Source organism: Excalfactoria chinensis, chromosome 1 (genome assembly GCF_039878825.1).
Source record: "Excalfactoria chinensis isolate bCotChi1 chromosome 1, bCotChi1.hap2, whole genome shotgun sequence".
Classification (NCBI taxonomy): Eukaryota; Metazoa; Chordata; class Aves; order Galliformes; family Phasianidae; genus Excalfactoria; species Excalfactoria chinensis.
Window position 1 is genome coordinate 175,891,686 of NC_092825.1, and position 24,013 is coordinate 175,915,698.

At 41.3% G+C, this 24,013-nt stretch overlaps 1 protein-coding gene across 1 annotated transcript in view; it reads right to left on the bottom strand.

Annotated features, from left to right (window-relative positions):
• Nucleotides 1-2,558: 2,558 nt before the first annotated feature.
• Nucleotides 2,559-24,013, bottom strand: part of TYR (tyrosinase) — a 50,262-nt gene continuing 28,807 nt past the window's right edge. The window contains exons 4-5 of the mRNA XM_072355053.1: nt 5,588-5,769; nt 2,559-2,782 (exon numbers count right to left, since the gene is read on the bottom strand). Coding sequence (XP_072211154.1) covers nt 2,559-2,782; nt 5,588-5,769 — 406 coding nt within the window. The remainder of the gene's footprint in view (nt 2,783-5,587; nt 5,770-24,013) is intronic.

The window sequence follows — 24,013 nt, forward strand, 5'->3', positions numbered from 1 at the left end:
TGGCCTGGGCACGGACGTTCAGGTTGCAATGATGCAACAGATTGTCTGTCTCCTCCTCTTTCTCTGAGGGCCAGTGGCCCAGAGGAGGACATCATGAGACTGTGGAGACCTCCTGTCCCTTGCTGCTCAGCTGGAGATTTGCTCCACCACTGATGAAGACATCAATACAAAGATAAGTAATTAAAATAACACCAGCCTGGCTGCAATTTGGGCATCAGCTGGTGGCAACTGTGTTGGTGACACCGTGGGCATGGCTCAGCAGGCAGAATGCTGGCAGTTCCCTGTGTCACACAGGTGTTGGATACACCACCAGCATAAGTCAGAAAGAGCTGCAGGTTAGTCCTGTGGAAAGCTGTATGGTGTTCCAAGTCAGAGGTGAGATGGAAGGACGGAGGGCATGGTTGGGAATGGCTGGGCCGTAGATGGAGATTCATGGATGGTTGCGTTGCAACAGATTTTGTGTCCTTCTCTATTCTCTTTGAGGGCCAGAGGCTCAGAGGAGTACATCATCATACCATGGACGCTTCCTGTCCTCTGCTGCTCATCTGGCGAGATGCTCCTCCATGATGAGGACATCAATAGAAACATAAGTAATGAATGTAACACCAGTGTTACTCTTCCTTTGTTTTGAAGGCTTGAGTCCCTGAAAAGAACATTATGAAAGCATAGAACATTCTTGCTCTTTACCATTCAGCTTGAGAGGTGTTTCACCTTGTACCTGGACTTTCATACATAGCTATGCCATCAAAATAACAGAATGCTCATGTTACAATGGGCAGCCAGCTGGTAGTAGCCCATGTCGGTGGTAGTTCATTGACATGGGCTAGCCCATAACAGGTTTCCTCTGGCTGCCAGGAGACATGGAATTGATAGACTTGTTCTGAGGTAAGGGCTGGGAATGGAGAGTTGCTGCTCCTTATCTTGTTTCAGACTTTCTTGTTTTTGAAAGCCACAGGCCCCTCCTGCCCACACCCTCTTCAGCTACTCTGAGTTTTCCGCAGCCATCTGTGAAGGCATGAACCTAAGGACAAGGAGACAGCCCCAGACTGTACATCAGCATGGCCTCACAGACAGATGGAAACTCCCCACATCTCTGGACAACTGAAGATCTACACCACCTGCTTTCTCACGATTAAATCATCTGATTCATAAATACATTTGCTGGTTCTCCTGCTTGTACTGTCTCTTTGAGAAAACTTATGGCCCTTGCCTTACTGTCCTGATTTCCTTAGTGATCTGTATAAATACAGTGTTTATAATGTTCCCTGCAGCCCATGCACACCACGTGGAGCAGGTCTGTATATGCAGCCATGGAGGAGCCCACAGAATAGCACTGGATGAGGCCTGGAGGAGGCACAGCCCATTGATACCCCTATAGGAGCAGCCTTGAGCTGGAGCTGCAGCACCTGGAGAAAAGCCTGCAGTGGGGCAGGAGGGCTGGGGGAGCTGCTGCCTGTGGGGCTGTGCTGGAGCAGTGCCTGAAGGCTGGGCCCATGGGATGGAGGCATGCTGGAGCAATGCTGAGAGAGCTACAGCCTGTGGGAATCCCACACAGGATCAGATGGGGAAGGACGGCATCGTGTGTGAATCAGAACATGGTTAGCTACCAGTGCTAAGCCACAGAGATCGCCGTGTACCCTTCATTTTTCTTGAGAAAAGCTTTGGAACTAAAGTCAGTTGGAGTCACCGTCTCTGAAAACCAATATTTCTTTTAGTTTAAAGCGTGTTGTGTAATTATACACCTTCTTTCGTATGGTATGGATTGTCTGTATGAAATTTGCTATTGAACAATCACAAGTCAGCCGTAACCTGAGCATCCCTAAGTCAAAATGAAGAGAGGTGTGCACAGACTAGGTTTCATCTCTTAAAAAAAAAAAACCCTCTCTGCCCCAGACAAATGGAAAATGATTTAGCAGAAGAGTAACTGGAATGTTTGAGACAAGTGAGAAGTGGTTCCTTAGAGCCCACTTGCTGCTGTTGATGGCATTCCATCATCGACAAACAGGGCATTACTGGAGCTGGAGGGAAAATGTTTATATCCTGAAAGAAATATGTGTCTATGGGTCATTCACTCTGCTCACAGACAGCGCATTTCTCTCACTAAACTCTGAACACCAGAGTGAACATAGCGCTGATCCTGCAATCGAGTTCCTGTCACTAAATCCCTGCACCTGTGTGTGCCCTGTGAATTCCTTCATGTGGTTTGGGCTGTGGGATTGGAGCTGTGGGACTGGAGCCCATGGGAATAACAGAGCAAGAAAGATCAGAGAATTATACATTTGAGTAAGCAGCACCAAAGCCAGTCAGATTCACAGGAGCATCGTTTAATCAAGCATTGGAAATACACTGTGTTCCTTGGGTGGCATGGAAACATGTTGAATATGACAGATTTTGGAGGACTGGAGCTGATAAGGTACTATAAGACTGGATGTTACAAGGGACACAGGGGTGGGACAGCCCAGCCAGCTTATGCAGCACAGCTCAACAAGGTCATTGTAAACATAAACACTGCATGCTTGACTAGCACCTTAGAAACATCACTGAGATACTGGAGGTCTTTAGAAATGGGATTGATAAGATATATTGTTGTAATCTTCACTTTCAGTGAGTAAGGGTTGTATTTCTGGAGAAGTTCCTGCTTTTTTCTTCCTGCAGGCCAGGATGAGCCCAGAGATCACAGCAGTAACTAAGCCTCCAATCACAGCTGCACCAACCAGCCAGGGCCAGATCTGATGGGCTTGCTCGAGGTAGGGGATTAAAAAGTCCTGGAAAGAACCAAGTGCTAGAAAGGAGAAAAACAGAGGTCCTTTTACATGATGCAATGCAGTACCGGTGTATACAGATTGTGTAACAGATAATACTGGAAGGCTCAGAATGAAAAATGATGATTAAAGTGAAGAAAATTGTCTGAAGGTTACAAATAATTCTAGGCAAATTCCATCAGTCCTTAAAGTTTCCCCATTTTTTTGTGTTGAAACTGACAGGAATTGAGTTTACTATTTCCAGTGCTATTTATGGTTTTGTGAAAGCTGTAAGAATAGAAAGCAAAAGGATCATAGAATCATCAAATCACTGAATCGTTTGTGTTGGAAGAACCCTTAAAAGGCCATCTAGTCCGACTCCCCTGTAATGAACAGGGACACCCACAGCTCCATCAGCCCCATCCAGCCTGACCTTGAGATTCTCCAGGGATGGGGCATCCGCCATCTCTCCAGGCTACCTGTGCCAGTGCCTCACAACCCATGTTGTAAAAAACTATCGTCTTATACCCAGTTTAAATCTCTCCTCTTTCAGTTTGAAACCATTTCCCCTTGTTCTATCACAACAGACCCTTCTAAAGGGGGAAGAGAAATTCCTGTTCACTTTTATGTTCCTCTTAACCAGAACCTGTCATCCTTCTCTAGAAAACAATCTGGGTTTAAACATTGAAATACTGAGAAAATCCATCTCTGTATTTTGAGATTCTGGGCCATTTTCCACTTGTAACCAGTGCCTTCCTTCAGATAAGAAATAGCTTTAGCTTTCATCTTCTCAGTGAGATTAACAAGGGGTTGAGCCCTTTGTCTGGGGATTATCTGGGCTTTCCAAATGAGTTTGAATTTCACTCTTTGTGTTGATCTTTCAAAGTAATTAAGAAGCTACTTTCCTTGCTTCTTTATTAGAAACATAGACCAAATTTAATAAGAATTTCATTTTCTAAGGAAAATGCTCTCCTGGGTAAAGGCAAGAGATTGGAAGGCAACAGAAATGAATTGCTAAGTGGTAAATAATTTACAATTTGCTTCTTTGAGCAGAACCAATTCAGAACTCAATATTTCTGGCTGTCACAGTACTTGGCACATTTTTAGATGTACAGCTCTAGGAATAATGTGGTTTTCAGAAACTAGTGGTTTTCATTTATATATATATATTTATTTATAGTCTTGGTGGTCAGGAATTAAATTATGGTGGCATGAAGAAAAGCATAAAAATGCTTATAATCAGACATAAATATGTAATAACTCTGAGACTATATTTGAAATATTTATTAGTTTGTTTTCTTTCTGAGTAAATAGAGTTGGCCAATTTTTGTTGCAGAATATTACAGGAAATAATGACTTTCGTGTCAGTATGATATTAATAAAAGACCTTAACAATTATCTGGGAGAGAAGATTCCTTAGTCATAAAGTAGCCAAAAATGCATTCGCTTGCTAAATCATAAGCTAGATTTTACTTGAGAATTGAATAAAATAAATCAGTGATGTCATAGTTTAACACAGTATGCAAAACTGTACATCTCCATCAGTAAGCAAACTGTATTGTAAAAACAGAGATGCTATGATAACTGATAGTGCTTTGATAAAGAGAACAAGAAAACAAGTAGAATGCTAGCACTGCTAAAATGTCCCTGGTGCTTTTGCTGCATAATTACTGGACTTCTCACCCTTAATTGCCTTTCAAATTAAGAGAAACTGTTCTGCCTAAAACAGGGAAACCAAACATGTGCTGTTTGTTCTGTGGCCAATGCACTGCAAAAACAACTGCATCCCACAGCATGAGTATCTTTTGGATAATAAGTAATTTTGTATCTTTAGCATAATTTAGCTCCTTCATTAAACAACGAGGAGACTAGAAGCCACAAAATCTAGTGCCCTAAGCACAAGACCTGCCTTACTGGAGCTTCCCCAAAGACCTCTTCCCTCTCAATGCTTGAGACTGGACAAGACACCCAAGTCAAAACCATCTCTGAATAGCAATAGAAGTCGTAACTATTACCAATGACAGCAAAATTCATTTGATTAAATGAAATTATCGTTATGAATGATTCTGTTGTGTTCTGTATAAATAATGAGAGAGCAAGCACAGTGCCAATAGATTGCTGTTTAAAGTGCTGCATGGACATTGCGTTGGCCTTTGGTACTGAGATGAATTTTTCTCCATGCCTTTAAGGGATCAGTTTTATTACTTTTGTAAACCAGAAGAGCTTCGGTTCTGTCCACTGTTAAACCACATCCAGAACCTGAAAATACTACTAGAGCTGCTGAGAGGCCCTTGCTGCCCTGTGGAGCCTCTGCGGCAGGGACCAAGAGAGAAGGGGGATCAGTTGGAGGCATCCAAGGCCGGGCTGGATGTGGCTCTGGGCAGCCTGGTCTGGTGGTTGGCGACCCTGCACATAGCAGGGGGGTTGAAACTGGGTGACCATTGAAGTCCTTTTCAACCCAGGCCATTCTATGTTATGTGTTATCAGCTGAGCTGGGGAAACAGCAGATTAAGAATCCATCTGTTTTTCTCCCCTGTCCTGTTCAGAAGCTGATCCTCTGGTCCATATTCAGATCTTGGTGAGGCTAGGATAGATAATGACTGATGTCAGTGATTCCTTTTTGACTGGGACTTTTCTAATAGAGTTAGGTTGGCTCTGTGTATCGTCAGATGAGAAATGTGAAAACATGCAGGCATAATTCATAACTAAAATATGGAAAAATGAGAAATAGAAGGATTTATATCTGTATTGCATATACATAGGCAGCATTTAAACATATTGTCATTCTACAGACATATTCCATGAGATAAACAGCAAATTGTACATTTACTTAAAATTGCAGTTACCTGGTTCTTGCAGATACTCATAGTCATACCCCAACTCCCTTGATGGTATAAAAAATTCTCCATTTCTGTAAAGAGGGATAAAGGGAACCATGTAATTTTCTCGATTGTGCCCAATGGGTGCGTTGGCTGCTGGGTAAACTTCTATCATGGGTCTGTGTCTTCTTAACCAGCGCTCAAAAATGCTGTAAAAGAGAAAGCGTGTCTATTAATGGAGGAGACTGGCGGAAATTTTCTTCTTGAAGATAAAAAGGAAAAAAAAAAAAAAAAAAAGAAAAAAAAAAGTTGATCATTTTTCTTCTTGAATTCTAGAGACAAAGTGGCATTCAATGACTTGTGTTTGTATGTATTATACTTCCCAAGTAGTTTGTGGTTAGCTTCTTCAGCACTGAGTTCTTGTGCAAGCATATGAAAAGCAAAGGACTTCAGAGCTGCAGAGAGGCTTTTAAATTCCACAAGTGCAATTCACTGTGTCACTCTGACCTGACTGAAGTTTTTACTCAGTAATTTGCAAGGCTGTGAGATACAGAGAGCAGGATTAAATACTTCAGTGCTTCCTTGTCACTCTCAGAAACTTTTGTGGCTCTTTTTTGGGTGGTCTTGTCCCCAGCTGTTCAGTCCCACTACCCCTCCTTTATTTTCCACCCACTGTAAGTAGGGATTTGCTCTCCTGCATTCAAGTATGGATATTCCATTGCTGACGTAACAGTACAAAGAAGCTGGAAATATCTTAGGAAGAAAGGATAGGCTGTATGAAACCAAAAGCTTGATAAAGTAGATGAGCAGTCAGGAAAGAAGCTTTCTTCAGCAGTAGGTGTTATCAGCACCCCTGACCTCAGCTGTGCTTTTCCATTTATCTCTGCCAAAGGTTCGTCTGTTTAGCTGTCTCCTAATACAGTTCTGAATATTTTAAAAGGGAGGGAGAAGGCTCAAATACTGCACTATGGGGACAGGACAGTTTGTGTTGGCTTTTTCAAGTGAACTGCTGGATATATTTGGAAAGCAAAATCAACAGCCCTCCAAAACATTCTCAGCTCTCCTTTTCTGCCTGAGCTTTGTCTCCTCAATTCTTCACCTTGCTTCAGTCCTCAGATCCTCTCCCACTGCCTTAGTTTCATCTGAATGAACTGTTTGTCTCAGTGTGTCTGGTATGATGCTATGTTTTGGTTCTGTAATAAAACCAATAACACACCAATGGTTATGGCTGCTGCTAAGCAGTGTTGTACAGAATTAAGGCTGTCAGGGCTGAGAGGGCCCTGAGAGTATTAACAGGCCTTGACAGTTCTGCCTCTCTCACCTGCTGCAGTCACTGCCCTGCTTTGCTCACATGGCTTTAGTGAGACGGGCATGTGCTTTTCTGAGGTGCAGCCACACTCTTACTATTCCCCATGGTTGCCTGGAGGGCACAGACTTTCCTCCCATCTTGTAATTATTGATTGGCTGTACAGAGATTCAAGTTATCTTGAAAACAAAACCTGAATGCAATCTCTGTGGAGCATCTGAAAACTCTGCAGGTAGAATTTTACCTCCTGTCATTGGGTAGAAATGTTGAGAAATACTCTGTTTATCCCACCAAAATTAATGCCCTTGCCCTCTCTTCACCATTAAAACAGAGCCTCGGCCATAAACTTGGTTCTTTATTAAGATCAAAAGATTTAGTAGATGAAAGCGCCACTATGTTTATCCACCTTGTCAACCTTTAGCAATGCAGATATTAATCTTGATTAAAATCTTCATTTGTAGCTCTCATCTTCAGTTAAATTTCATCAGCTCTGTCTAGAAAAGCTCTTGTCAGAATAATAATATTCAGCTGAAGTTTTCAGGTAGATAAATTTAAACAGTGACATCAAGGCTTCAGCTGAGCTTACCATGAGAATTTTTGAACAGAAAGTCTGTAATCTCATTACATCTTTGTCACAAGGAAAATCAATAATCATTGAAAAAGGCATAGAATATAAAGGAAATCAGGACATTAGTTTAGCCTGGGTGGAAGTAGGGCAGGGGACTGCTGTTGTTGCCCTGTCTGCCTTTTGCTTCTGTTTTGGTCAAGACACCCTCACTACCAATGCATTCTTTTCTTAGCAGTTGTAGATGGGAGTTGAGTCAGCTCTTCTCTGCATCACAGGACTAGTAGAGGCACAGCGGTGGTCTGGATGTAGGGACATGGTAATATTTTATAATGATGGCAGAACTTTGTTCATATTTTGGATGTCTCCTCATGATCCATGCCCTAACTTTTGAATGCCCAGTCTGAAGTACTTCTTGGGGTCTGCTTTTTTGAAGATGCTGAGCAGCCACATTTTGAAAGTCTGGAGAACTGATGAGCACACAGCTCAGAGCTGGAAGTTGTCATTCTCCTGAAATAACTCCATATGACATGCCCTGAAATGCATGCAGCATTCTCTCTGGATGACTTAAATGCCTCAATTTCACAAGCAGTTTCAAGAATTCTTAGGCCAGTAATCTTTTAAATAGAATGCAAATGCAAAGCATTTCCATGGAAATGAACGCATATGCTTTGGATTCCTGTGTTTGCAGTATGGCTCCCACATTAAAAAGCAAGGTTCTTTAGCTGTAGCAAGGGCACTGAATTACTAACTCTTACAGCTGATTTTTAGATTTAGATGCAATCATGTCTCTAATTACTACTATGTTGAGTTGTGCTGATGCACAAGCATGTTGGACAATTCACACAGTTACATTTCATGATTCCCAGAATGATGCTTTTAATCACTTTCATACACTTTCAAGGAAAACTGGAGTCTCGATATAGCCTAACACTTCTGCCACTGGCTAGGCACAGTTCCCCTGTTTCCTGGGGTTTGTTTTAATTGAAGGGCCTTTGGGATTCTACAAGTACATGCCAAGTAAAACAATGACCAGTCTTTTGTTTTGGAACATTTGCACAACTAAATTTTATACATCTTGAGTAAAGAGTATTTGATCATCAGTTGTTCCACTTTCTATGGAGATAAATTTAGTTTTCTTCCCTTAAAACTGCTGTGTTGTAGAATAATTCCTTCTACCTTGAAAATATATGCTCATTTTGCATGCTTTTTTCAATAGCTGTAAACTTGGAAGAGCTTAGGGCTTCAGAAGGAAATCCTCATGCAGAGAGACAAAGTGCTGATACAATTAGCTGCTCCCTTTGCGAAGTGATTATGTTTCTGGTAAAAACCAGGTTAGTGGTAGAATGGCAGATCTGAACTTCTTGGATTTCTTGATTATCTTGGCAAAACTACTGCTTTTATGTCTTCTTTACATCAACCTCTGCACACTCCTTTGCCCCTGAGAGCTTAACAAAGCAGTAAAAAGAAAACTGAAAAGCCATCTTATTCTATATCATTTCCATTGCTTGGCATTATGAAAATAATGGTACCAAAAAGAAAGCTAACGAGTCAGGGCTCCGTGATATCCAATCTCCATATTTTTTCTACTTCCAAAAATATGGTGGATGGAAGTTCAATGAGGGGAATGTCCGTCCAACTTCTACAACAGTCTGTTTGGCTAATTTCCTCCTCAGCATGTAGACACAGAGGACAGGCAAACAATTATGTAGTTGCACAGGTCATGGTGACATTTTCCAGACATGGAGGCATTTTTAGCATTGCATTTCCAGCTAGATTGGCATCATCTGGGAGATGCTGGCAGTGCTAAAAAGAACAGATGGGATGAGAGAGTGGTGGGATATACAAAGCGGGATAAAGGAAAGAAGAGAAGAACATCAAAAGCAATTGGGAATTTTATTCAAAGAATGGAAATTAGGAGGACCTACCCTGGGATCTAGTGGAGATGATAAACCATAAATCCTCACTAGCATGAAGAGGAGAAGGGAGAGGGAAAGGAAGTTACTGTGAGGGATACGTGTGTTATCGTCTGTTTATCTACAGGAAATGGAAGAAGAAACAAATACGTTGGCCTTTCCTAGGAACTGTGCAAAGAAATATCTTTTTATCTAAGTCATTTCCCTCCTTATGTTATTTGTAGGATGAAAGCACTCAGAGTTTGAACTTGACTGTCACAAAAATTTTGGAAGAATGAGCAAATTGAGTAGAACAGACTCTCCTTCTTGTACTGAATCATAGAATGACTTGGACTGGAAGAGACCTGAAAGATCACTCCGTTCCAACCCCCTGCTGTGGGCAGGGTTTTCCCTCACTGGATCAGACTGTTCAGGGCCCCATCCAACCTGGCCTTGAGTACCTCCACCAATGGGGTATCCACAGCTTTTCTGGGCAGTCTGTGCCAGTGCCTCACCACGAATGAGTAAGTAATTTCCCCATAATATCTAATATAAATCTTTCCCCTTTCAGTTTAAAACAGTTTCCTGTTGGCCTGTCCATGTCACACCATGTAAAAAGTTCGTCTCCTCCCGGTCTGTAACTCCCTTTAAGTACTGGAAGACTACAGTGAGGTCTCCCTGGAGCCTTCTCTTCTCCAGGATGAACAGGCCCAGCTCTCTTCTTTGTGGGACAGCTGCTCCAGCCCTCTAATTTAAAAAAGGTATCTTTAATTCTTAGTTTCATCTTTCCCAAATTGCATATTTCTCAACCTACTTGAACCACTGTGGCTTGTGGATCAAGCAAATTCCCTTTACACATCTTGGTGGCTTACTGAAGGGTAGTTTGCACGTGCAACATGTAAGAATCTCCTGTAATGGCAGGGAATGAGGGTGGCAGCACTTATCTAGAAGGGTCACAGGCAATCAGGATTTAGGAAATAGAAATTTAAAATATGGAAATGGACTAACTGGAATGGAAATCAATCTTGTGATAACCTTAATGCCCTTCACATGTCTTCAGTGGCAAGCAAAAGTAACTCAGAATAAGTAGCTTTTATTTAAAGGCTTTAGAAATAGCTGTATGTAGATTGCAGCAAGTACTATTTCCATCTGGAACGCTGCTCCCTTGTATTGAAGAAATCAAAGTGCCCAAATTGCATGCCCAAAGAGGTTAAGGAATAAAAAAGGATAGAAAAATAACATGAATTTTGAAAGAAGCCCTATCTCATGTTCAAAGCCCAAAGGGGCTCCGTCACTCTGTACTGCATTTCCAGAGTAGAAATTGTTTTCAAGCAGTATTTTTGTAATATTTTTAGATATTTTTGTAATTTTTAGAACTGCTGGATTATGGTGATCAATAGTCAATGCAAACATTATTTTTGTCATTTATGAACAGTATTTTAATGCTGCAGAATAGTTTTATTCAGACATATTTAGGCTAAACGAAGGCTCAGTGTTCCCATTTAAATAATTGATCTAAGGTTGTGATAAATTCTCTATCACTTAAATTCTTTGGTTCAGTCAGAGTTTAATACCTTTGGGTCCCAGTGCTGCTACTGCAAAGTGCTGGCATATGGTAACAAATAATAAAGACACCCACCAGGTATGTTGATGCTTTGGTAGTTTAAATTTTCAGTCTGACGAAATATACTTTGCTTTCGTAAAGAGTTTTCGCATGGTAAGATGCTTTTACAGAGAAAATTAAAGCCATCGGTAAAAGACATGGATATATTACTTCAATTTGATTGTGTATAAATAGACCCGATTATTTTCCTTATCCCACTCCATACGTACTAGGTTATACAAAATGAAATGACATGAGCCATAGAAGAAAATTAATTTGAAAAAAAAAAAAACAACTTGGTTTAAAAGGAGTGTTGGGGGGAATGAGATTGATTTGAGGATGATTTTTAAAAGGGCACCAATATATATTTCTGGATTCATATTATTCTATGAATAATATATGCAATGGGATTATAGCTAATGAAAGGATGAGTCAAGAAATAAATGGGTTTATTTTGCCAGTGGGAAATATCAAGCAGAGTATAAGCAGTACTGCCGTATGTAGGCTGCATAACTTCTTTCTGTTCTAGCTAATGTTGTGTGCTCTGAAAAAAAGATACCGCTCACAACAAGGAAATCTTAAAGCCTGGGAAAAAAAGTAAAGTATTACAACAAGAATTGGTATTTTCTTCATGATTTTGAAGGCCATTTCCAGTCAGCGTGCCTCCACTGTCATGCATAGAGCTATGTTTGATTGCAGCGTAGGAAGAGAAACCAGACCGATAGCTGCTATTAGCGATTTCTTTCTATTGTACCACCACAGAGAAGTGACACATAGTGTAAACCTAACGGGATGTTTGGCAAGCTTTTCCACAAGAGGTTCAAGTCACATGTTTTACCTCGCAATTAAGGACAGCTAGAGAGAGGGAAAGGAGGAAGAAGTAGTTTCAGTAGCTCCACACACATTCCATGCCAACATAAACATGTGTATCCCCAGTGGAAGGACAGTGCTGCCCTTATGGTGAAGGTCCATAGTCAATCTGTCTCAAGGTACATTCTTGCTTTCCCCTATTTTCTTGTCTTCAGCTTCCTCGTATGTGATTGTGCAACCTTGTCATAACTAGGATTAAAGAACTGACTTGGTTTAAATACTAACTGCTCATTTATTTTCATTTATTTCAGGTTAGATGAGGTGAGATAAAATCCTGCACCTGATGTGTTATGCTTTTACTTGATGGTCTGTACAACAGAGGAACAGAGGTGAGCACCTCCAGGTAGCATTGAGAGGTTAGCTATGGTGGTTATATACCAGTTAGTTATGCTGATTTAAAGCGTCTGTGGAGCTGTGCCCTTTGTTTTTCATTCACCTGGTATGTCCATTCACCTCTGCTAAGGTATATGGAAGAATTCTAACAGTTTAGCTGTTACATAGCAGCTTGGCAAGCCACTAATAACTTCATCACATTCAAATATATACTCATGTCACTGGCTGCACCAAACTTGAAACAGGACCTTTCATTCCTGAGTTATGTTTGCAAGACTGAGACAAGTTCAGGCTCACTACAGTAGAAGGAAGGCAGAATGTTGTTACTTAGAGCTCGTCTATACAATTCATTTCACATTCATGAGATCTGACATTCTGTAAAAGAAATCTGGCAAGCAACTTATATTACCATTTGGAAAGAAAGGGAAAAGGAAACAAACTGAGGGAAGCTGAAATGCCAGTACGAGGACTGTGATTACACAATAGTCATCACTTTAAAAGTTGGCACTATCCACCTGATAATACAAAGTCACTTCAGGTAATTCCTGTTCCAAGCATTTAGGAGAAACATTGGTACTCTGGTACTGGAAGAGCTGCTAATGCAGAGGTTGTAATGTCAAGGCACTGTCTTCCTTGCCAATGTATGCAGTTATATTGCAGTGTCATTTTTTTTCTTTTAAGTTGGCTAAAGACAGTACAGGGACTCTCAGGCTGGTTGTAAACAAATTGAACCTGTCATAATGCAAGTGTCTGATTAAAAATTAACTTGCTGCCCTCAATTATTGTAAGAAACCCAGCCAATGCCTCCAAAGCTGTGACTCCTTATATTGAGCCAGTGCTGAGGTCTGTCCTGGGTTTCAGTGCTTGCCCTTGTGTTACCGTTGCCATCAGTTTCCAGACTAGCTAGTGGAGAGGAATAATTCCATGTATACATGTATGTGGTTTTTTGGGTGAATTAAAAAGTGCATGACTAGCAGGTTGAGGGAAGTGATCCTCCCCCTCTACCCTACCCTGGTGAGGTCACATGTAGACTGAGAGTCCATGTCAGGGCTCTCCAGTTCAAAAAAGACAAGGATCTCCTACAAGGAGTCCAGCAGAGGGTCACAAAGATGATAAAGGGCCTGGCCTTTATGAGGAAAGGCTGAATAACCTGGGTCTGTTCAGCCTAGGGAAGAGAAGAACCAGAGACAGCCAGTAACTAGTGATTTCAGATTCTATATATGCACATATATATAGCTATATTTTTCATTAATAGGCTTTCATCCCGATCATGCATAGAGAACAAGAGGATGAAGTTGTTCGTACTGTTGGCATTTGCGAATGCTGTATTTTCTTTGTTGATATATATGTATGTACTATGTTTATATGAGCCTATCAGGAATATATATTCAGTCTCAATACAGTTTGGACATGAGAACATGGAGCTGTGGTGGTCTTAACACTACTGGGCTATCAAATTTGACAGCCTCTCATTTTAAACACAGACTTACACAAAACAGATGAAAGAAGATGTTTTAGCCCAATGGAGCTGTTCCTTCATGCAAAGCTGTGGTTCCAAGTTTTGTCTTGAATCACATATTCTCATTTAGATCAATCACATGCCTCTGAAACGTGAATATTCATTTTCAGTGAAGATCTGTCCTGCCTCATTGTTTCCCTTTATTCCACCTTCTGACCAAAAAGGTTTTTTAGTTCTCATAGACCACAGTGAACCAGATCACCTGCACACTGAGTATCAATGTGCCAGTGACACAAAGCCCCCTACTTATGCACCTAAAGTGCAGGCTGCCTCCCCAAAGACTGTTCTCTGGCTGAGCCAAGGCAATGTGCACCAGGCTGACACCTTCCCACTTGTCACGAAGTACCACCGGGGCTGAGGGAGCTGTGTGGTGCCTGAGGATCTTGGCATAGCTCTACTTCTCCATCCCACTACAAAAATCTGTACTTTCTTCCACTTCCTTTGCACTCATTTATGGCACTGCACAACACTTGGAGAGTGTCAGATTGAGGAAACAAGAGAGAAAGGGACAGTAAAGGAATAATCCAACATGATAATCCCCATCTGCAAGACAATCAACAGTACTTTATTTGCCCATGTCCCACTTTATGAAAAGAATCAAGGTTGTTTTATTGCTGTGCGGATGTGATATTTTAATATTCCATCTACCAGTGTGATATAGAGCAGCTTTCCTCTTATCTTTATAATGCCCTCAACACCTCTATGGGATTAGGGGAATACAAAAGATCTGCCTCAGGGCTGCACAGTTTCCAGTCCTTGTTCCTGTAATTAGGCAGTGCTCCAAGTGCTCCTCTTCTAGAACACAAAATGCAGAAGCTTCTCCAAAGTTTATCATGAGAAAAAGCTGCTCAGGGACCTGAGTCCAAAAGAGGATTGAGACAAAACAGTCCTGAGCAGAGCTGGCTGCTGGCAGTGTAGGAGTAAGTGCTGCTTGAGGCTTCAGCTCCATTGCATTTAAGCCTTGAGGCACAGCTCTCAAACAACAAAGCCTAACTTGTTGTCAACCCATTTTGCCACTCAATGAATCTCACTGACTGATTCTTGTTTTCTCTCTTTGTAGAAAATGCTGTAGGCTGAACCAACAACTGCTGAGCCCAGTTTATGCTTGCTGGGTTGCTGATGGATTACAACATAAAGAGCTTTATTCCTACTGGAGAAGGAGATAATGGATAAGCTGACCATGACACATCGTTTATGACAATAAAAGCAGGAGCTGAGTGTTGCAATTTGAGTAGGAATCAGTGCAGAGGAATGTGAATGCGAATACTGTCTAGTGTAGGAATAGGTAGTGCCTCATTGCAGCTTGTTCATTGATAGGGCAGACTGACTCCTACATAAACTTGCTTCGCTGGAAAAAATAGTGAGTTTAGGTTGGACATAGATGGGCTCAGGTTTGGTAAAAAAAAGTGATCCAAACTCTTAACACTTTTCTTAGTCAAGCCAGTCCCTTAATACCATTGAAAGTCAGCAGTGCCTCTACCTAGTTGCAGGAGAGAAATTCTTGTTCCTTCAAAATAGTGCTGTTCTTTCACCTCTTGCTGTAAATCCTTGGTAATATTTTGCTAAAGTTAATATATATATCATTCATGTTTGGGTATCCAATATTGCTCAGCACTGTTAAAAACAAGAGATAAATGAGACATGATGGTGTGTCCCATGTCCCATTGTACTCAGCACTGGTAAGGCTGTACCTCGAGTACTGTATTCAGCTTTGGGCCCCTCACTGCAAGAAAGACATTGAGACCCTGGAGCATATCTAGAGAAGGGCAATGAAGCTGTGAGGGTTCTGGAGCACAAGTCTTATGGGGAGCAGCTGAGGGAGCTGGGACTGTTCAGTGTGGAGGAGGCTCAGGGGAGACCTTATCACTACAACTCCTGAAAGGAGGCTGTGCTGAGGTGAGTGTTGACCTCTTCTCACAGGTAACAGTGATAGGATGAGAGGGAATGGGTTCAGTTTGTGCCAGGGGAGATTCAAGTTGGATATTAGGAAAAAAATTATTCTCCAAATGAGTGGTTATGCACTGGAACGTGCTGCCCAGGGAGGTGGTGGAGTCACTGACCCTGGAGGTGTTCATGAAGCATTTAGATGTTGTACTGAGAGACATGGTTTAGAGGGAAATATGGGTGGTAGGTGAATGGTTAGACTGGATGATCTTGGAGATCTTTTCCAACCTTGGTGAGTCTATGAAAAAAAAAAAAAAAAAAAAAAAAAAAGGAAATAGAAATGTGATCGTGTGTTGCATGAGGAAAGAAAAAATATAATATTTTCTGGAATATGTTTCCTGCCCTATCTTTCCTAGGTTCATCATTGCTACTGTTTGCAGCTAACAGAACAACATCACTTGAAGTAAAAGATAGTACAAATGCCAGCTGCTCTGAAGTTTAATAACTAGTTTCCCCTGAGGAGAAAGATAACAAGCGGATTAAAATGGACTGCTGTGGCAGTGGCTGGACTGACTGTAACCCACTCCTGTGCTCTGTAATTCATTTCTTTTGAGACTGAGAGATTGTCATTATTGAGGTTCACAAGGGCATGTAATATATAAATCACATCTACGGCAGCAAAGTGATAATTTCTTTTGATGAATAGAAGGTAGCTACACGTGGGTGAGAAAAGCACCAAGTTATCCTGTGATTTTTTACAATTTGATCAATTATGGCTGCTGTTATTGCCAAAGTGCTGGAGGAAGGAAATTCAGTGCTATGTTAGCTGTCTGCATCAGAGTTTGTCTTGATCATTGTGACACAGAGGGAGCTTTTTTCTCCTCTAGTGTTTGAAGAATAGGTGAAGACGAAGACCAGGTGGTTCTTGCCAAGCTTCAGGGCATAGTAACCTTTACTTTTAAAAACCATTAATAGGCTTGCACAATATATAGTGTATAAGAGTGATCAGTTCTATAACTGCATTGGATGAACAGAAATCTTGCAGTAAAAATGATAGGAAATGTGCATTTAAAATTGAACTACTTGAACGGAGCCTCCTAGATTACTGATTTTTCAGAGCAGAATGGGTCATTAGAAACATCCAACCTGAATCATGATTCAGCAAGTGAGATTGCTAACTACTATTTTCCACATATAATCCAAAGATGCTTGTTCTACCTCCCTCTCACTGTTCCCCAAAGCAAGGTAGATCAGCAGCAGTAAAGACTTTATATACGTTCAATCGATATCAAGAGCATGTATGTATCTGCAGAGCTTATTCCTTGCTCCTATCTTTCCCTGCCTCTAATTCTATAGGGTCTACTCGTGGTTTTCCAGAGGACTTAAGAGTGTCCTCTGTAGCTCCAAGCAGCAACCTCAAGTGTATTATAGACTCAACCCTTGTCTGTCCAGTGAGCAAAGCAGATTAGATGTGATGTAAGTCTCCAGAGTTGTTCCTGGGTCCCTTTGGGTGTTTTGAATTTGAGTAACAGGAACTGCACCATTTCCTTACCAAACCAACGATGAAGTACATGTTTGGTATCTTGGTATATGATTTGATTTTCAGCCCAATATCAAAGGAGAAATACTGGGGATCACTGTTTCTCAGCAACACCCCAACCTTCCCACTTATACTCTGTTTTCTATGGATATATTTATGTGGTATTTTGCAGTAGATGTGAACTCACTCTACCCACATACTAAGCCCACTTTGAGTGAGTCAGCTCCATCAAACAAGCCAAGTAGCTCTGGTTAAGTAGTACAAAGTCTCAGAGTTTGGAGGGGAGGTTTGCTCCAGTGCAATGCCAGCTCAGGACAGCTATGTGGCTTGTGGCAACAGAGGGACCCTGTCTCCTGCAGATTTGCAGATGTCCCCAAGGGGAGGAAGAATTAAGACAACTCCTTCCCTGATATCATTTCTAAAATACTTGCTCGAGTGTCCCACCCTCCCAATACTGATCTGTTCTGTATCTCATGACTGTCATGGAAGCCTGTGTGAGCCAATAAAAGGACAGACCAAGGTCATAGAATCATGGAAACACTGAGATTGGAAAAGACCTCTAAGAACATTTAGTCTAACCATTGAAAAAGTGTAAAAAAGATTAATGGGCAGCACTTGTCTTCCTTTGATCCCTCACCTGGTTTAACTCAGATGTTTTCTATGAAGTGGTGGCTTCCAGCTCAGAAGCTGCTGGCAAGGAAGGGATTTCATTACCCATGTAAGGACATTATGATGAAGTCTCTGCACAGCAGATTCTGTGTAATACATGCAAGGTAGGCATGATAGTCTTTATAGGCAGCTACCACCCAAGGTTTGTCACAGAAATGCAGTTAATTCCCCTAAGAGCTTTGAAGGTTGAGAAATAACTTTGTCATCCCCTTCTTTCCCCATCTTGCTTACATTCAGCTTACTCATATGCTGCCGGTGAAACCACACATCCCCAAGCTGCTGTAGTTCAAGATGCTTCTGAACAGTGCTCTCAGAAAATAGGGTTTAAATTTTGAGTGCTCCTGTTTGGAGCCAGGAGTTGGACTCGATGGTCCCTGGGGATCCCTTCCAACTAGGGATATTCTATGATTAGTGGTTCTTATCCCTGAGGGTAACAGTAGCACAGTGATGCTTGTACTTTCCCTGAGTTGAAGGACTTTAACGTGTTTCTCCTTCACGTCAGGGGCAATTGCAGATAACACTTCATTCACTGCCTGTGCAGAGACACTTTGAAAGATAAGTGCTGGGCACAGATGGTTTCCCATCCTGAGCTGACACAATGCAGAAGGACTTGGGAGGAGGTGTATTGCCATTGGCAGCCTCTTGATCCTTCTTTGTCTATTAGTTTTCACACAGCTCCATGCCATAATTCATTCAGTTCCAGAAAAAAAATGCAACTTTTACCCTATGCCATCTTTCCTTGCCTTGCCTTGCCTTGCCTTGCCTTGCCTTCCTTTCCCTTCCTTTCCCTTCCTTTCCCTTCCTTTCCCTTCCTTTCCCTTCCTTTCCCTTCCTTTCCCTTCCTTTCCCTTCCTTTCCCTTCCCTTCCCTTCCCTTCCCTTCCCTTCCCTTCCCTTCCCTTCCCTTCCCTTCCCTTCCCTTCCCTTCCCTTCCCTTCCCTTCCCTTCCCTTCCCTTCCCTTCCCTTCCCTTCCCTTCCCTTCCCTTCCCTTCCCTTCCCTTCCCTTCCCTTCCCTTCCCTTCCCTTCCCTTCCCTTCCCTTCCCTTCCCTTCCCTTCCCTTCCCTCTTTTTTTTTCTCTTTTCTTTTTTTCTTTTTTCTTTTTTTCTTTTTTCTTTTTTTTTCTTTTTTTCCCTTTTTTCTTTATTTCTTTTTTTTTTTTTTTTTTTTTCTGTAAACATACCTTACAAAGTAATGAGTTCTGCTGCACTGATATAAAAAGAGAAAATTAATCATGTTTTGCATTTATGCAATGACTCCTCCCTTTTTAATGGGGACACTGCTTCCTTGGCTTCCTGCTTTGCCCATGTCGTCTCCCACTGGAGACACCTCAGGATAAGGAATGACTCTTATTTCATGTGTTATGATGATGATGTCTGGAAACCTAGTTTTGCCTTACAGGAATTTCTAATGATTCTTTTTGAATGATTTCACTCAAAATGCTTCAAATTCTCAAAGCAAATAGTTTTTAAGAGCTAAAAAAAAATCTTGTTTCCTATCAGCATTTCAAAACAAGAGAAGAACTTGGGTTTTCTCATTCTGTTTTTTTCTGTTTTTTTTTCTGTTTTTTTTTCTGTTTTTTTTTTTTTTTTTTTTTTTTTTTTTTTTTTTTGAGGTGACATTTAAGAGAAAACAAAAATGTTGCTTCTAAAACAGAGTTAAAATAAGAGTCTCTTATTTTGACATCGCCTGGGAGTAAAAAGAACTTTTCCTCTTGTTGAAGTATTTTCCAACAAAATCACTTCTGACACAATCTTAACTTTTTTGAGGGGAATTAAGGCAGAACTGACATGAAGGTGAGTACATTGAGTCCAAAGGGACCGAAAGTGTCTGCAGTGGTGCAATGCTGGCATGCAATTCATGATGTGGAGATTTTGGTTACTAATATACTTTTGAACAGATTGCTTCAGACATGCTTGTCAATTTGTTACTTCACTGATGATCAGTGTGAATAGGAACATTTTATTGTTAGATCCTGACACTACCAGAGTCTGGCATTTCCTAATGCTTGCAGCTTCCCATCCTGCAGAGGAGACTGTGGCAGCTGATGTTTCTGAAACTGGTGTGAAAGTTACTCCTGCTTGGAAGCATGCATGTATATAAAAGTCTCTCCATTCTCTACTTGACCTTATACTTGACTTGGATTGCTTTTGGCAGAGTGTTCCTGTCTTGTACACTGTACAAATACCCAAGCAAAGGGCTGAAACTTTGTCTCTTTGAATGCAAATATTTTGCCCAGTGAGGTAGCAAGCAATAGTCACTACTGAACCAACAGGATCAATGCAGAGATGCCCAGCTGTCTCTTGTCATTGCCATCTCAGAACTGTAGATGAAGAAATTGCTCATGGTGCCTATATACCCGAGAAGCATAGTCAGAGGCTAAGTATATGCCAGGCACAGCACAGACTACAGCAATTAGGCAGTCCCTTGATGACATAGCTTATAATTTACACATGGGACAAGGGACAACAGATGGATGCAGACAGATGTGAAAAGAACTAAGCAGCTATGCAGTGGTGCCACAGTGATTCACCAGTGAAATGGTGAAGGTTTCAGCTTACTAATGTTTTAGCCTTCCTGCCATTGTCACAGTGAAGGGAATAGCAGTGACTGAAGCCGTGGATGCATAGGGTGAATGGTTCCCAACGAGGATATTAAACTTTAGAGAAACAGGAGACTAAAAGTCTATACTATATAATGTGTTTCTAGAAATTCAGTTCTAAATTGCTCATGCTATAATTAGTTCCTTTGAAAATCATCCATATTATTGTGATGAACCTTGCCCTGTATTACAGAACTCAGAAATGAGAAAAAAGTGGGGCCCTACTAATAATAGCTGTAAGAGTATAAAGCAGTATGGAGATCTTTGGTTGCAACTTATTTTTCCCCTTGATATTTAGGGTTTCTTAGCTCTTTGCAAGGGGTATTATTGGCATAGACAATGGTATTCAAGGACAGGATAAGTATTAAGGTACAGAAATACAGAATTGAGAAGAAGCCAAAAACATTAAAAGGACAGTGGTGGAGGGAGAACAGATGAAGATACTGTGGGGTTGTAGGGATGGAGGGGCTGAAAGAGTCATCACAGAGGAAAGAATGCCTTTTCAGAGCACAGAAAACACCCTTGTGAGCTCAAGTGTGACTGTGGGCCCTTGCTTTCACTGACTGTGCAGCTGCTCCTTGCAGCTTGAGTGGGCTGACTCCTCCCTTGTTATTCCCTTGTGCTGACTGTAGAGCGTATCTGAATGGCAAAGAGATTTGCAATTAGGAGAAATGCTTCACACAGCTAAAATATCTCATATTTTTTGCTGAATATATAGTTTTATTGCATCTTTTTTTCTTTTTTAAATTATCTTCCTTCCTTCCTTCCTTCCTTCCTTCCTTCCTTCCTTCCTTCCTTCCTTCCTTCCTTCCTTCCTTCCTTCCTTCCTTCCTTCCTTCCTTCCTTCCTTCCTTCCTTCCTTCCTTCCTTCCTTCCTTCCTTCCTTCCTTCCTTCCTTCCTTCCTTCCTTCCTTCCTTCCTTCCTTCCTTCCTTCCTTCCTTCCTTCCTTCCTTCCTTCCTTCCTTCCTTCCTTCCTTCCTTCCTTCCTTCCTTCCTTCCTTCCTTCCTTCCTTCCTTCCTTCCTTCCTTCCTTCCTTCCTTCCTTCCTTCCTTCCTTCCTTCCTTCCTTCCTTCCTTCCAACTGGTTCAACAATTAATAATTAACAATTTTCACAGCAGTCACCTATTTTTACTAAACCTCGGGGTCTGATCTTTCCCAGCAAATAAGAAGGCAAGGAATCTGATTTATCATTACTAAGGAAGCTGTTGCCTGAATACATTCATACTTCTTCATTGCTGAATGAGAATGACATAGAAAGAAGAGCATTTGTAAGCCCATACTTTGCTTTCTGTCTCAGAAAGGTGCTTTCCACACCTCTGCTCTCTCCATCCTTCCCTCCTTTCAGGCAGCAGGCCTGCCTAGGAAGGGCTGAGGGCAACAGATGGGAACTGGCTGTTGCTCAGTTTGGAACGCAGCTCCTGACATTTGGCTCACACCTGTCAGCAGACTCCGTATACACTTGTTTATCCTCCTCTGTACCATATGTTTCCATGGAAAAGCAGTCCCAATGATCTATTGCCATACTTCTATCACTCCTATTATGGTCATAACTGAGCATTTCACAGTCGTTAATGCATTTACCCTGACAGCATTCCTGTTGCGTAGGCATTTAGTATCACCCACTTTACAGATGGGTTAGCTGAAGCTCAGATCAACAGCTCCTCAAAAGACTTTGGTTATCTCTTGTTGATGGAAGGAAACACAGCTCCAAGAGAAGTGAGCTTGGGAAAGCAAACTACATGCTCAGTTTCACTCAAGCAGCTTGTAGTGGTGTGGGGAATCCCTCTTCTGGGTCCTAAACAGATGCTTCAAGCTCTGGGCCATTTTGTTTTTCTTTAGACACAGAGTTGCTTTCTAAGATCCAGCAGAGCTGTGGTTTCTGTCTCCAGTCTTTCTTCACCCTTTGCCAGTAAACTCCCGTGTCCCAACCCTCCACATCCTCATCAAGTTCTGGAGGGGATATTGTCTTCTTCAGATTTAGTGTAAATATCAGATAGATAGTTAAAAGACCGTTTCTGCTCCTGTATGCTGTTTCTCCCATTTCCTCTGTGCTTTGTATTCTTCCCTGCCTCTCAAAACTTCTTTGCAACCCTTCATAATCAATGTCTATGTAGGAGAGGAACATAATTCTTTTAAATGTACTGTACGTACCTATCAGTCACCTACTTATTAATTATAACTAAAAGCATGATTAATCTGTCATGGATAAGGCTGCTAAGTAACCCTAATCATGCTAATTCATTTCTGTCACTGACACAAAGGCAGCATTATCATCAGTTTTCATATCCATGTGTACTGAAACCCATATACACAGCAGCTGCAGAGCACTGGTAGAGTTCTTTCTGCCACAGGTAGGACAAGGTTGCATCATGGATTTCTGCATTGCCCCCACAGTGCCTGTGCAGTGATTTATTTCCTTGGCACCAGTAGGATTTAATGATGTTATCTTTTGCAAATAATTTTGCCTTCTAAAATGGATGTTATGAAAAGTATTTCCAGGGGCTTATAATGACTATAACTGAAGTTCCTCTGCGGGAGGGGTCAGCATGAAGGCCAAGGTGCTACTTAAGCTCTGCACTGCGTGGGAGCTAAGAGAAGCATAGGTCTTATCCAAGTGTGAACGTCTAAAGAAAACAATGTCTTTTGATATTGCAGAGCATAATGTGTTCCCTTCTGTGTTCCCTTTCTCTGAATGTTCAACTGAGCCATTTTTAAAAGTCTAGATACTGGAAAGTTAATTTCCAGGTGCCAAACTTGAAATCTGTAACTGCACCTGAAACCCTTGTGCATGCACTGTGTCAAGCAGTCAATGGGTGGATATACTAAATCATAGCTAAGTCGTGCTGTTTAGCATCTAAAATGTTCTGAGGAAACTTTTTGGTAAAGTTTCAAAACTGACACCTTCAAGAAGTCTAATTATAACCTCCGTATTAGGAGCAGAAGAAAGCGGGGTCACCCTTCAAAGGAACCAACCAATTCATGCCTTTGTGACCTGCCTAGACTTGATTCCCGTTTTTAATTGGATAAAGAATGAGGAACACAACCATTAGGTTCATTAATTATATACCCTGAGTAGGAAAAACAAACAACTTTACCTTTCATATGTACAGCCTTTTGTTCAAATATTATAAAGTTTAATGTATTTATATTTATATGTATGTAAGTGTATTAGTGTGAACTGCCTAGAACTAAGGAAGTTCACCGCAAGATGATGTCTTGAGGATATAATCTGCATTCCTCTTGTGCTGCATACCTTGGAAACCTGGTTAAAGAAACTTTTGGTTTTCGGTTGAATATCTGCCTAGCATCCTGCAGGCAGGGGCTCCATCAGTAGAGTTCTGAGCACACATTTATGAAAGACTCACAAAAGTTTGTCTTGAGTCATAATAATTCTAAGTATTGCCATTGCCAAGTCATGGTCAGCACACAGTGGGAGAGTAAAAGAAGGTTGGAAAGACGAGTCAAGTAACACACAACCTTATGATGTAGCTAGCTGATGGAGTGATTTAGTAAAAGCAGGATGAGTCAAAAAGGAAGGGTTGGAACAAGCCAATCTTCCACACATATAAGAATCTTCTCCTGAGAGAATGGCTCCAAGTTTTGAAGAAAAGGAGCGTTGGTAGTTAAAAAAAAAAAAAAAAGAAATAAATTGAAGTACTTTTCTAGG